This window comes from Leptosomus discolor, chromosome 22 (assembly GCF_034619465.1).
Source record: "Leptosomus discolor isolate bLepDis1 chromosome 22, bLepDis1.hap2, whole genome shotgun sequence".
Classification (NCBI taxonomy): Eukaryota; Metazoa; Chordata; class Aves; order Leptosomiformes; family Leptosomidae; genus Leptosomus; species Leptosomus discolor.
Genome location: NC_141412.1, coordinates 2,477,146 through 2,492,469, shown reverse-complemented (window position 1 = coordinate 2,492,469; position 15,324 = coordinate 2,477,146). Strand labels below are relative to the sequence as shown.

At 50.4% G+C, this 15,324-nt stretch overlaps 1 protein-coding gene across 1 annotated transcript; it reads left to right on the top strand.

The window, feature by feature from the left end:
- Positions 1-5,716: 5,716 nt before the first annotated feature.
- On the top strand, positions 5,717-10,835 carry POU2AF3 (POU class 2 homeobox associating factor 3; the record flags this gene model as incomplete). Its single annotated transcript, XM_086476980.1, has 4 exons — positions 5,717-5,812; positions 8,165-8,222; positions 9,757-9,983; positions 10,503-10,835. Coding segments are annotated over 4 exons (714 nt in total), but the record flags the coding sequence as incomplete, so codon positions are not given.
- Between the last annotated feature and the right edge of the window lie 4,489 nt (positions 10,836-15,324).

Genomic DNA, 15,324 nt, shown 5'->3' with positions numbered 1-15,324 from the left:
CCCTGAAGAAAACACAGAGCTGTTCCCTGTCTTGCCTACACCAGATCAAGACAAGTGACGTGACCCAAAGCCTTGTCTCAGCGGGCATAAGGTGGACTGCTCCCAGCCCCTTCCCAAGAGGCACCCACCTGGGGCTGTAATTGGGAACAAGGCCGATTTGAAGTCTCAGTGCCAGGCCGGGGCCCATGGCCACTAGAGGTAGCTCTGCACACGCAAACACGCACACAGAGGAGTTCTGAGCAAACCTCACAGCTGCGGCAAATCCCGCCGGCAGCATCCGTACCCTTTGCTCCAGCTCATCCCACAGCCCGGCACCCACAGAAGCAGCAACAAAAGCCTCGCTGAGGAATAGCAGGAGCTTTCCAGGGCCTGGGAGTGTGCAGCAATGAGATGCTTTAGGGCCCTCCTTGCCTTTTCTTCTCAAATCCCGGGGCTGATGGGGCATTTGGAGCCTTCTCAGCAGCCTCCAGGGATCATAAATGGCACGAGGTCACAGGATCTGGCCCAGAGCATCGCTTCATGCCATGCTGCCTGCAGGCACCGCTCTGCGGGAGGACGTGGACTGGGGACACAGCGTTGCACCTAGAAAGAGGCACCAATGTCAGGCTTCTGTAAGCAGCACTGCAGAGAGCTGCCAGGCGGTCCAGTCCAGTCCTCTACACAACGCCCTTCCTAGCACTGCCCCTGGCACCCCTCATCCTGTAGCCCAGGACTGTCCCTGCACCTCTGGGCACACGCAGCAACTGTACAAGCTCCTTGCTCAGCCCACCCCTGGCAGCCAACACCTCCCTGGCTGTTCAGGCACCCGCAAACCACCCACCCAGGGTATGTTCTGGCATCAAAGGATGCAACAAGTGCTCCCAGGGACCTCGGCAGCTGCCCCTAAAGGGAAGGCTCTGTGCAGGCCGCCCCGGGACAGACCTCTCACCCTGACCACTCGCAGCACAGCTGAGAAGCCGCTGCAAGAGCCGCAGCACCAGCAGCCCCGGCGCAACGTGCCCGGCAGAGCCCGTTTCTGTCTGTTGATGTCTTCAGCCGCTGCTGCTACCCGGCGGGGGTCCGCATCCCGCCGCAGCGGGCGGCGGGGACGGGGCTGCCGCCCGCAGGTGTCGCTGCGCGCCCGGGCAGCGGCTCCGGAGCCGTCCCGGGGTCACAGCCCCGTCCGCCTTGCGGAGCTCGCCCCCGCACCCCCGCCCGCGGGGACCGGGTCCCCGGAGCCCCAGCTCGGGCAGAGACCCCCGTCCGGCCAGGAGCGCCCGGCTCCGGTCCTGGCCGGGCTGGGGTCCCTCCCAGTGCTTCCCGATTCCCCAGCCTTGCTCGGAAAAGCGCACTCCAGCGGCTGCCTGTGCCTCAAACCTCGCCTCTGCCCACCCCACGGGCTGTGCCCGTCTGTTTGCTCGTCGGGCCCCGGAGAAACAGGGGAAGCTCAGTCCAGGGAAAGAGGCGGCAGGCAGGGCTCCTCCGCACGGGTGCTGAGCGCGGGGCGAGGTGAGCGCAGCTGCCTCCCGGTTTGGCCCGCGGGCACCCACGAGTGGCAGGCGTGGAGCATCCCGGGCTGGCACCCGCTCAGCCCGAGCTGCTGCCCTGCCCACGGGCCAGGGCAAGGCAAGGAACCCCAGAGTCTTGGGGTGCGTGCAGGTCTCCTTGCCCCTCACCCAGCCCCTGTGCCCCCTAAACCCAAGGCCTGCATGAGCCGACAGCCTTGTTCCACACCACACCTGATGACACCGCCAGGCTGAATTGCTGTCCGTAGCTGATGTTTGACGAAGTGGCAAAGCACTCACCATCAGCTACCTCAGCTGTACCTTCTTCAAGGCCCTTGCATGGAGGTGGACACCAGGGTCAGTCTGGCTGTATTCCCATCAGGCTCTGAGGGAGAAGCGAGGACAGAAATGTTTTGAGCTGTCTTGGAAGGGTTTGACTCACTCTGGCATTCTGGTTCTTAACCAAGGCAGGGTCTCTGTGAGCCTGGAAACCCTCCAAAACTCAGGACATGCAGGAACACCCTGAACTTCATGTTTCCTTAGGGCGTACAGCTCAGCCATGACTGGAGCTGAGCAGCCTGCACACTCTGCTCTGTGGTCTCTGGTTACAGAGGTAAACATTACCCTGGCTCCCAGGAGAGCCAGCTCCCCTGCACAGCACCCATGTCCTCACCGAGCTCTACCCACCCACCACCGATGCTTCAGCAGGAAGCAGCCCCAGCAACACAAGGGCTTCGGGTCCCAAGCCGCTTAGCATGGGCAGGCCCGTGTACTTCCATGTGACAACCCCCCTCCCCCAGCAACTCTCCCAGCACAGCACACTCCTTTGTGCTGCATCACAGGCGCGGGGAGAGGCCTGCTCTCCAGAGGGGCCTGTGGGAAGCATCCCTGCAAAGCCACCCCAAGCAAGGCTTGGCCTAGCAGGAGCTGCAGAGGCACATGTCAGCGCAAGGAATGGCATCACCACTGCAACCACTCCCCACAGAAATCAAGTGTATTTGTTCAACTTAAAGGAAAAGATTCAGCTGCAACAATAGCCAAACTGAACTGCTAGTAGATTATTAACTGCCCGGCCTGCTTTCTGCCTCAGCCAGCTATTCCTGTGGCATGGCAGAGACTGCAGCGCCCAGGGAAAAGTTTAAATGCAACCTAAAGACCCAACTATGTCAGTATTGTATAGTGATGAAGGGTTATCCAAAAACTGTGTCATACTACCACACACTGAAACCCCACCACATGCAGCTCACAGGGCAGGCTAGTGCTGAAGCACATAAGAAGAGAGAGGCCAGTTGGTGAAACAAGAGCAAGTAGTCTGAATTAGGGGAAAATGCAAATGAAGTCCAATATAAGGTCAGCATCTGGGCAGAGGAAAGTGAGTGCTGTGGAATGAAGTGGGGTTCAGGTAGCTTCAGCTACCTGGGTGCCCAGGGCAGCCTCTTTTTATGCCACATCCACCCACTGCCATTTTGGCCCAAAAACCTTAGTATTGAGCCTTAAAGTGTGAAAAAAATGTGCAAAAAGCAGCTCAGTCCCTTGCAGAGTCCTCTCTGCAGGTAGCAAATGAAATATGAGAGGGCTGGAGCCCAGCCTGTGCGTCTGAGGGGAAAATACTTAGCCAGTTTTGAAGCATCTGCTTCATTCGGGGGAAGATGGATAAAACCCTGCAAATGTCCCAAAAGCAAAGGGTGAGGAGGGTGGCCCCACCAAATCTTATTCCCCCAGACCCTCTGCTAGATGGGGATGTGCTCACTTTCACAAAAAGATAGCCCATTTTGTGGAGCCTTTGAATATTCAAATTGAAAGTATCGCGCAATCATTGATTGTCAAATCATTGGTTTCTAGAGGTTTTAAATACTTGGCATTAGGAGAGAAAAACTCAAACTTATACCTGTAGGGATAAAACAATAATATTGCCGGGATCCACCCAGCATTGCCACCAGGCAAGCAGGTCTCTTCGCCCCCAAATTTTAAGCCTGTCTCCCCTTGCCCCCTTCCCCTGCTCTGGGGCCGGGGCCGGGGCCACCACTGCCGCTGCACCGGGCGCCCGGCGAGGTGCTGCCCGCTCCTGCTCAGGATGTCCGGTAAGCCCCGCCGCGCCCCCGCCCCCGCCCCCCCGTTTTGGGGCTGTTTCGGGGTTCGCCGGGGTCACTTCGCGAGTAAGGCAGTCTCGCCTCCCAAGCCGGGAGGAACCGGGGAGGGCGGGGAGGAGGGAAGGAGGAGGCAGGGAAGGGCTCCTGCCCGCCGAGTGCCAGCCCCGGCCGGCCGCGGGGCCGCCGCCGAGGGACAGCCAGCGGGGCCGGGGCGCAGTGGGGCGCAGCGGGCAGGGCCGGCCCGGCAGCAGCGGCCGGCGGGGGGAGCCGGGGCGCCGCAGAGCCGGCCCGGCCCGGCCCGGCGCCGCTTTCCCTCCGGCGGCCGTCCCCGTGGCTCCCGGCGGGGAAGCGCCGCCGCTCCGAGCCCCTGCGGCGGGGTGGGAGACGCGGACCCCGCACCCTCGGCCTCCGCCTCTTCGTGCCCTCGCCACACAGTCTGCCCTCGCCGTGCTGCCCTTGACCCTCAGCCTGTCCTGACAGCCCTGCTCCCTCACCCCAAGTCCACCCCGACCCCCAGCCCACCCTTACCACCCTGCTCTTTGACCCCCAGCCTCAACTTCGTCTCCCTGCCCCTTCCATCCACAGCCTGGCCAGCTCGGGAGGGCTGGCCATGGTAGTCCTCTTCTCTGCAGCTTCAGCTGCACGCAGACCACACTGGGGCCTCCAGGTGCTAGAAAAGCAGGATCCTTGGGGCACAATGCTTTGCCATGGGAGCCGGGGGGTGAGGGTTGCCCAACAGCCAGCCCCTGGATTATAGATGTGTCCGTAGCTCACCTGCTAGTTTGTCTTTAAGTTGCTCACAGTGTAGCCCCTAGCCCTGTCCAGCTACCTGTGCAGACCAGAGCTAAGAGGCTGTATGCAGCATGAACCTAAACTTGCAGAAGGGGCTGCTAGCTCAGGGCCCTCGCTATCTATGGGGAGGCCTGGTAAGAGGGCGTTCTCATTAAATTCAAGCCTTCCCTCCCCTCATTTTCTCTTTCTTCAGTTTCTTGAACAGAAACACAACATAAAAATATGAGATGGATAATCCCCAACTGCTGAGAGCACAGTTCAGCAAACTCCCCTCGAGGCAGACCCAGCACAGCCTGCCACCTTTCTGGAGGGACCTGTATGCCTGTTACAGCATGTCCTCAACCAGAGCACCAAGGGGGCAGCAGGAGGGCTGGGGGTGGGCAGACAGGAGGGTGAAGGTGCTGTATAGCCATCAGCAATGGGGAGAGGTTATAGCAGAAGAGGACAGTGCCTAAAGTGTGGCATTTCTTGGATACGTGGGCAGAACCCGCAAATTCAGCACTGTCTTCTTGCTGCATTCAGCAGGAATAGGACAAGGAACCTGCAACCAGCTGCCTCTGGTGGGGAACAGCTGGCTGCGGGATGAGATTACACTAGTGTTTGTAGGATCTGCTACTGGATGAAAATAACAGCAGAAAGTTAGGACAGAAACAGAACTGCCAGAGGCTTCAAGTATTTTACCGTGAGTACTGTAAGTAAAAGTGATTTTTCAGAATAGGTAAATTCTTCACCATTTCATGTACTAAAAATCCCTTATCAGGTGGTGACTGACGATTGCTGATTGATTTTGGCTGGATTAAAGACATTCTAAATGCTTGTTTGAAATAAATGGGAGTTGTACAGAATGAGCAAAATAAAGAGACTATCTAGGCTTTGCAAGAAGTGATTCATGAAAGCAGTCATTTTATTTGTGTTTTGTTTAGCCCTCTGAATAACTGCCCACATATTCCATTGTTTCATTCCTGGTCTTCAACTGCCAGATGAAGTGCTTCCCATGTTTGTTTCAGGTCCTAAGAGTGGCAAATATGATAGGAATTTAAATAAATTCAACAGTAGCACCAGATGGAGCCTGGTATTAGGACACCTGGGGGCGGGGGGAGGAGATAGAAAAGAATAAAATATGTATGATTACTAAATATAACCAACACCAACTTTTTCATGCTTGTCACAAGCTTGAATAGCAGATGTTAGAGGGCTGTAAACTGTGATGACAAGTGACTTTAACAGTGACCAGCTAATCATGTTAACTCTAAGTAGACTCTGCATAGATTGTGCCTGAAAACATGCTGGATTTGCTGTATGCTGTGAAAGTCTCCCATCTTGTAAAATGTTTTTCCACAAATTATTTCAGGAAAGCCCAAGGTGTATCAAGGTGTTAGAGTAAAGATCACAGTTAAGGAGTTACTGCAGCAGAGAAGAGCACGACAAGCAGCAACCAGTGCAGCAGTAAGTAAAAATCTTTTGGTGCCTGCTTTGTCTCTTCCCTCTTCATCTTTTTTGCTGGGACTGTAGACTCCAGGGCAAGGAGACTGCCAAAGCCTGAGTGTAGAAGGCTGGTGAGGATGGGGAAGAAGAACATTCAGCCAGGGTAACTGCAGCAGTGATCTAAACAGGTGATGGTCTAAGCCATTAGCGCATGGAGAAAGCAGAGCTGGTGCTCCAGAAACATAACTCACTCTGGGATGGAAGGCCCACATGGACAAATTTCAGCCCAACTTACAGTTATCACAGCAAGTCCAGTATTACTATGCTGGATAAGTGAGGCAGGCCATGGTCACTGCCCCCCATTTAAAATGTGGCCTGGCCAGGCTGAAGCATGCACCAAACAGTTTTGCAGCATCAGGTGAAGCATATGTCCAGGGCAGGCCTGGGCTTTGAGGAGCAACCAGTGCAAAGCTCTGTCATGCTAAAGCTCCCCTAACCTTCCCCTTTTCCACAAGTTTCAGCCCCCCAGGAAGCTGCTTTCAGCCACCTCCTACCCCTACAGGCTTTCTCTTGTCTGGTTAGATCAGGCAGGAAATGCAGGCACCAGAGGTACAGTGACTCCAGCAGCTCCCAGGCAGTAGAGAGGGTTTGGGAATTTGGGACCTAGCAACAGCCCCAAATTTTGGCCAGCAGGAAGGAAGAAAACAAGGTATGGGCAAAAACCCCTTAAGCAGGTCTCCATCCTGCTCTGTTAGGGGCTCCTTAGCATAATATTCAAGTATGCTTGACTGATTTCAGGTCTCCAACATTTTTCAGTACCAGCTGGGCAGCTCCTAGCTCCATCTCTTCTAAACAAGGGGATGGAGATCTGTATGTGCACGCACACATGTGTACCCTCTCTCTCTCTCTCTCTCTCTCTCTTTCACTCACTCTTCCAGTCTTTGTAGGAGTCCTCTAGCTCCAGCCACTCTAGTGATTTGCATGAAGATGTTAGTAAATCATTATTTCTTCCTGGTTCATGACATTATAGCTTTGGATGGTTTTCAGATTTTTTCTCCCACCTCCTGCACCTCATGGCAGCTGATTGCACAAAAAGCTGACCAGCCTGCAAGGCACAGGCAGAGAGGCCTGGGTGAACAGTGCACAAAACTGCTGGGCTTTGGAAATGCTGGGTCACTTCTCCCCTCCAGCCCTAACGGAAGCAGCCTCTTCATCGCAGCCAGGCATCACAGGGCTGGTTTGGACCTGGTTTTCGCTTCCCACAGTGAGTTTACGCAGTGCTTGTTTTGCCCACGCAGGAAAAAGTGAAAAGTGGCAGTGCAGGAGGTTACCTTTGTGATCTGCAAAAGGTATGCATTGTCCTGGAGAGGCCCTGGAGGTTAGGGCGGGCAGGAGAGGCTGCCTCTGTGCACTGAAAAAAGCCAAACCTGAAAACTTCTGCTGCTGGTGGTATGGCTTTTTCTGTCTTGTTACACATCTGCAGCCAAAGAGAAGAAGGGCGGTCCTACAGTCATTTTCAGCCCAGAATAGCCACTATTTAATGAATTAAATGCACGGGGATGTGCTAGGAAGTTGTGGTGAGGGAAATGAGCCACTAACTCGAGAACATTTTGAAAAAAGGAAATGAAGTGGAAGTCTGTGTGAATAAAAACTGAGGAAAAAACCTGGTATTTGTATTTGCAGAGTAAAATCCTGGTCCCAAAAGACTAGCATCAAAACACCCGTTGCTTTTAGAGTGCATTTCTCCCCTCCGGCAGGTCAGGTTCCTAGAACAGATTGATCTCTTCACTTCAGCTTTCGGCATCCCTTAGAAAATGAGACTGTCCATTTTCCTAGAGGCACATAGCTGTATCAGAGTGGGGAAGAATGTCAGACCTGGTTCTCAAATGACATTAACATCAAAGCACAGCGACCCGTGGGGAGACTTGCAATTGTCTTTAGTCATGTTTCAAGAGTTATCAGTACAATTAGTTAAATACTCAATCATATTTATCCCTACAAATTCTTTGGGATCTCTCCACCATGGAATTCACGGTCCCCGAAATTAACACATGCTAGTTTCAAAGGCAGCCACATCTCTGCTGAATTAATGGTAATAATGCAGAGGAAGAGCACACTAACAAGGTGCTGTATCAAGGGCTTTACACCAGGCTGGTGTTGTGCTCCTCCAGTGCCATTATAGGCTCAGGGAAAAATCGTACTATGCATGTCAATCTTGTTCTGTCAATGGTAGGGTAGTTTTCCATGACACAGCCATGAGGTAAATAAGGTTTACGTAAACAGGTTGAAGCGAAATCCTGACTTACCTCAGCATGCAGAAAAAAGCTTTGTTACAGTATCTACAACTCCTTTTCTTCCCTTCTCTTTGGTCAGGTTTCTTGGGGCAGCAGCAGCATCCAGTTTTCAGAGTCCGTGTCTCCTCCTCACCCAGGTTGGTACAAAGCCCGTTCACATGTCCCTTCCCACCCCCTTCCCAATTTTTGCCACAGCCCAGTCTTTTCGACCCTTGGTTGGGGCAGGCACTACCAGATAACCAGCAATGCAGCCAATCAGCACCTGAAAGGAGCCCATGAAATGCAGATGAGGATGCCGTGAGGCCAGCAGGGTACATATTACCCTGTTCAGGAGCATGCTCACATGCTCCCAGCTGTGCAGTTTCTTTTTCCCACGGCAAACAGTGAGATGCCCTTCAGGAAGGGATGTTCATCCTCTAGGGAATAACACCTTCTCCAGGCTGCAGTCTGTGGGTCCGATTTGAGCTAGAGGGTCAGAGCACCCTGGAGCACTTTGCTGCGCTCCAGCAGACTTGGCTGTTCTCAATCTCCTGGCAACATCTATCGGAGTGAGAGGAGTGCCAGGTTTTCAGCAACACAAAGAGTTTCCTCCTCCTATATATGAATATCCAAGGAAAGGGGAAAGGGGTGGCGGGGGGAACACCACTTTGGGCTGACAGACCCTTCAGTTATTCTGCAGCTAAAGCAGAGAGACCTAAAAGGTTGGGCAGGTGTGAATATATACATTGTATGGACAAGGAAATAATTAAATCATCAATACTTGGAAATCAATTTGCTTGTGTTAATACAGAAATGTGAGACATACCAAAGCTTTTTCAGGCTGGAAAGTCTCCATCTGTTTATGTATTTTGGGTGCTCCTCACTTCCTCCCCAAATCCAGCTAAACACTGCCACCTTGAACCTGCAAATAATTATGACTCTGAGCGACTCTCTACCCATGTGCAGTTCCATTGCCTTCAGACCTGTGCCCCTCCATGCGGACAGGGCTTTGCTTTTAACTGTATTTGAATACCGCATGAAAAGATAATTCTGAAAAGCCAGACCTGCTGTGAGTTTTCAAACCCTCAGCGAGTATGTTGCAGTACAGCGAGAGTTGACCCTACAGCTTTCTTGGAACTCACACTTTCACCAGTAAAACGCAATACCACATTATCACTGACTTGCCACTTTTGATAAAAGACCAAATTATTCTTCTGTCATTCCCTTCTTCCTGCAGCCATAGGTACCCTGCATCTGGAGACTGGGTGAGGCAAAGGCGCAAAGTCATCTGCCAAGCTGTGAAGCATAAATCACTGCATGGCAAGCTTCTAGGTCTGTAAACAGTTGCCATTTGAAGGGAGGCCAGAGGGTCAAGAGTCTGAGGGCATTTCCAGCTGAATCCCTGTCCAAAATGGCTGGAGCCAGAAGCATTTCCAGCAGTATTTAAAGAATTTTGGAGCTTTCCAAGGGGACTAAAGTTCCCCAAGTTGTTTGCATGCTTTTGAGCATCTTCCTCCTGGTGTCTGCTTCCCTAGAAAATTCACCCTGAACCTGAAGGACCTTTTTCCTTGTCTAAATCCATAGGGCTACTGAACATAGGAGGTTATTGAAACCTGACCTGGGGCAATACTTGCCCTTTGTGAAGACAGATACTGAATAATCTGATACTGTCTGGTTTACCTTCTCTCCTAGCACCTTTTGATGCAGAACCCATCCCTTCTGCTCCCAACTGTTGTCCATCATGGCAGTTTTCAAATTGCCTCTCCTGTGAAGAAAGCCCTAGCTATTTGGAGCAGCTGGTAGATTCCTGTCTTCAGACAGATGCACCCTTAGACCCGGCCTTCAATGCTTTCCAGACATCCTCGCACTACACCTCAGATGCCTTCCAGCCAGTCCCGCTCTGCTTTAACCAGGGCCTGGTAAGCTTTGTGTCCCAGGGGAACAGCCATAGGTGCACTCAGAGGAAAGATGGGGAAGGGAGTCACGTCCTGGGGTGGAACAGCAGCAAGCTGATCTGGAAATGTGGCTGCTTTGAGGGGCGTGGAGTAGAGTCACAGCACTGCAGGCTGCTTGTATGGACTTCTGTGTGGTTTCCCATTAGGAGTAGAGGGCAGGGAGGCTCAGCCAAACCTAGAGAGCGGCTACAGAATAGGGCATGTCCCTTCTATAGATCCCATAGGTTTTCTGCAAAGAATAGCCCAGTTTCTGCTAGCAGATGTCTAAGTCACAGAAGAGCTCCCTATTAACAGTGATGTCACAGGGACTGCCTCTTGGGTTTAGACCTCCAATGGCCAAACCTTCTCCCTGGGTAGCCAGACCCTCCTGAGAAAGGCAATGGCGTGGAAATTCTGGCTGCTGTCCACATTTCCCCAAGTGACACCCTAAAACATCCTGTTTTGTGTTTTGTTTTGTTTTGTTTTTTTCCTCTGCAACCCTAGGCTGCCGGATCCTCCAGTTCAGCTGATCTGTCCAGCCCATTAAACTATAGCTGCTCTCCTCCTCAGCTATCTCCCTTCACCCCACTGACCCACAGTCCTCCCTCTGCTCTGGACACCAAGACCAATGGCTACCCTGCAGAGGAGTGGTCCTGCCATACCCCCTCCCCATACACCACCTCTGCCTGCTGCTGCACAGCCTGTGGCTCCCAGCATGTGGACAACAGGGTCCCACAGTACTTCCCCTGCCCCAGCACGGACTGCATGGACTACCTACCGCCCACGGCCGATGACTTCTTCAGAAGGGATAGGAACTATGACATCTGCTATAGCTAATGCGGACTGTGGTTTTACACATCTACTGTTTCCAAATCAGATTAATTGCCCATGAACTATGCAAAGTTGCGCTGCTTAACGCAGTCCAGTCTATTCTTCACTACTCGTGTATTTGCTACATGACGTCACTACATTAGTCCTCCTGTCTTGTATGGTCGGGGGTGTCTTCTTGTTGTTGCGGTGGTTTGCTGGTGGGATTTTTCTCTTTGTTTTTATTGTTGTTTTTTAAATAAATCCTAAGGTGCCTTACCAAACACATGTCATTAAGCCAGCTCTTTTTGATACAAATAAATAATTTGATGTGCATGCTGGAGCCAGTTCATTCCTTATGTGCTAAATGTCAGTGCTTTTCTCTTCTGCTAAAGATGCAGGATCCTGGCTCCGTTCTCACAAGGGTGAGGAAGATGGACTCTCAGAAGCCTACACAAAGAGCAGTTACTTAGCAGCATGAAAGGTGTCTTGCTTATCCTTTCCATCAGATAAAAAGTGTATACATATCTCAGCACCCAGCACACCATCCACAGAGAAAGCTGTGCAGCACACTGGTGAGATGGATCTGCAGCGTCTCAGCCACTGCTTCTGCTCAGTCTACTGTGATAATATTCTCTAGTGGTTCTTGCAGAAAGGGAAAACTGCTGTTTTCCATGCAACCTCAGGGCTTAGCCCACATGTCATGTGCCAGAAACCCCCCTCAGGCCTGTACAGAGGTTGAACCCGGTGCCAAACTTCTTTGGCTGCTGCTCAACACCAGCTTCCCTGTGAAGGCAGAGTTTCAGTGAGAGGCAGCCCTTTGTATAGTTGGGTCTGTTGACCAGGTTTTCTGCACCTTTCAGCATAATCAACCGAAGAGGAGCTAAATAATTTTTTTTAAGTTGGTAATGGGAAACTTATCATACATGAGGATTCTCTGGTTCTTGCTCAAACCTAAACCCTTCTAAGACAGTATCTCACCTCCTTTTAATAGCACTTGGTGAGGCAGACTGCCAAGCCACCAGTTTCTCACCTGAGCACCCAGACTGGAAGGAAAGAAGCATCTTTCCATATTAAATCCAGCACAAATGAAAAAATCCTAGCTACGCGTGTGAAGGCAAATACATAGTTTAACTAGCCGTATGCTCACCTTCACCTCCAGACACTTCTACAGTTAACTGGAAAGCTTTCTTGTCCCTGGAGCTGAAATTAGCTGTATGGTCAAGGATGCAACAGACACACACATCTGGCTGACAAATAGAGAGGTTTCCTTCATTGTACAAAAAAACCCAAATAATATTTCATCACCCTGTGAAATCTATGAATAACTAAGAGTGCAAATTTTTTTAATGAGACTTTAAAAAATATTTATGTAATGCCAGTTATTTCAACCTTCTATCCCTGCCTTCATCAGAAAACAGAGCTGCTACCTGCTGTGCAGCCTTCAGGGTTCTCTTCACTTTAAGTTCTATATGAGCTAAAAATGGCATTTTTTCCACATCCAGTCCAGGTCCCTGGACAGGAAGTTTCATTTTTGCCACACTAGACAAGGAGATTACACAGACATAACCATATGTTTCCGACATCCAGTTCCTTTACCTTATGTAAGGTAGCAGCTTTTTTTTCCAAAACTTGCTTTAAAATTCTTAGAGAATTTCAAATAATATCTTTCCCTCTCCCCTCTTGTCACCTGATTAATCTCAGTTGGCCCAAGTGATAAATGCATTTGGTCACAGAAAGCTTATAAATAGGAATTAACAGCTGTATCTTTGCTGCAGTTGAAGACTACCCTTGTGCAGAGACACTCTATCAGGTGTCATTTTAGTAGCGCTAGCAGGTGCTTCAGCCCCTGAGTGTTTCTCAGGACACTGGAGGGTTACACTTCTACTGCCCCAGCCTGCTCCACAGTTTGCTCAGTGCCCACTACTCCTGCCTGCTGCTTGACAGAGCCACATGTCAAAGCCCCTCATCACCAACATGAGCGAGCCACAAGAAGATATGGTTGAGGCAAGATATTTGAGGCTTCTAGAGGAAATGGGGTGACCACATCCTCCCCATGTGTTCACAACGTTGGCCTAAGCCAGCGTTGGCCAGAGCCAACATAAGGTGTTCTCATGCAGCAAAGGAAAAAGCATGTGAAAATAGTAAGCAAGCATTCCAGGAAGGCGCTCATAAGAACACATCTTACAGCAAGGTCTGCACAACAGTGCCAGCAAAGGAGTCAAGTGTTGCAGTCTAACAACATATCTCTCACCTCCACGTCAGGCAGATATCTAAATCTAACACGTTACCAGCAGATTGCACATTTATCAGATACTGTGGCATAGATCTGTACAGCTATCAGTGGTTACGCTGCATCCCCAAAGAGGACTGCTCTGTACGAAGACTGTGGTGTGCAGTGCAAAGGTTGTGCCCATCATTGAACCTATGGCTGCTGTTTAGACATGACCACTTAGGAATGGCAGCATGAACATGAGCACTACAAACCACTCTACACCCCGTTCTTATTCCTGCTCCTTGGATGTTGCCTGACCCAGGCAAAAACCCACTCCTCCAGTGGGGGAAGCCGTCTCGTGAAGGGCTGGTCTGGTCTCGCCACTGAGCTTCCACAATTCCTGGGCTTGCAGGTGGCTGAGGTCCCGAGATGGGATCATAGCGCATTCTTAAAGATAGCAGATATTTAACAGCTATTGGCCTCATACTGCATGGTACCAGCTGCTCTGAAATTACCAACTGCCCCGCTGGGACAAAGATATCTCAAGCAAAATGGTCCTATGTGCCAGGATCTCTGGAGTCTAGAGCTCTCCTCCATCCCTTGCAGCCTTTTCCCATTTCTTTGCTTCTCTTTATTCAGTTGTTTCGCAATCCCCCATGCAAGGGGAGGGACTGGAAAAATGTTTTAGACACCGTTCCCCAACTCCATGTCAATAGCTCCAAGTGACATATGCAGTGCAAGTACAAGCTTGCTGACTGTTGACACAATGATGTCTTGTTGACACAAAAAAGGAAAAAAAAAAAACCAACAGAGGAGGACATTGCATTTTCTGACTATGAGGAACACATTCTTTCCCTCCTTTATCCCTCCCCCTCAAAAAAAAGGTGTTCAGGGAAAGTAGCTTGGGTCATATCTCCAACAGGGCTGGCACAACACTACTGAAATGCTGGCATTTCATCAATCCCTGCCAGGTGAAATTCTGCCAGCCTATATAAACATGTGTTTACACAAAAGTGAGGATCACCCCATTCTCACAAAAGGCATTAATAACTCCAGAAGTAACCCACAGTTATAGAGAAAAAGAAAAGGTTCTTATTTTCAGGTTCTTTACCAGTCGCACAGAGTATTTGATCAAAAAGTTTTCCTTGCCAATCTACTGGCGACTTTTCTATGATAGCACTTCAGAATATTTGTTTGGTGATAAGAAGCCTTTGTTATTAGCAACTTTTACAAAGTCACAGGTAGGAAGAGATAAGCTGTGCAAATAAAGGAGTATCACACACTGCCAGTACTGCTAAGGTTATAAAATGCACATTTCCCCTGAAACAGTCACAAAAAATTGAGGGGTTAACTGTGAACTAAGATACTGCTCAAATCAATGAAATTCACCCCAGCATGGAAGACACAACACTCAGGCCACATTTGAGCCTTAAGAGGGATTTTCTTGATACACAGGCCAGAACTGGCTGGCTTGACAGGGAAAGGGAAAGGTGCTTTACATGCACGGGGAAGCAGCAGCTTCCAACTGTCTCATGGATCCAGTCCAAAGATAATATAATATGAACAGCTTGTTGATCGTGGCTGGCTTCAGAGCAAGCCTCTAATGTATGAACTTTGGGAAGCTGAATACACATGTGCCTGTAGAGAGAACAAATCCTTCCTGGACCTGTCGTGGGTTCTTCCCTTTGCAGTCAACTCTGACTAGCACAGGCTGCTAGGGTGATTCTTGCAGTGAAGCCACTTCCACCCCTCCCTAGACCGATATTTTCCCTGGTATTCTGGAGATGGTGAAGTTTACAGACTACTAGTCACTGACGGTGTTGCTCTGTGTTAAACATCCAACAGCAGGTAGATGAAATAATAAAGAGATAAGCCACTCTAGAAAACAGCTCATATATTTGTTTCACTTGCTGCAGAAGGACTTCTGTCATCCCATAGACGTTTCTAGATGGCAAAAAGCTTTTTACATTTTCCCTAGCGCATCACATGCCGCATGCTGGGCACAGTTTTACAATTCTGTTGCTAGCTAGCACATTCAAGAAACGAGCATTTTATTATCCATTTTGTCTTGACACACAGTACTAACTCACTAATGCAATTATCACTCAATTCAGGGCTTGTTACAACATCCCTTCAAAGTGAGAAAGCACGTGCTTTTGCTGACCTATGCCCAGATACATGCAAATTTATGCAAACACATGCAAATACAAGTCTGCTTTTTTGTCAGCGGATGTTGGCAGGTTTGTAGATATGATGTAGTGAGAAGCAACAGCAAAACAGCAGAGAGGATGGCTGAGAAAGTCA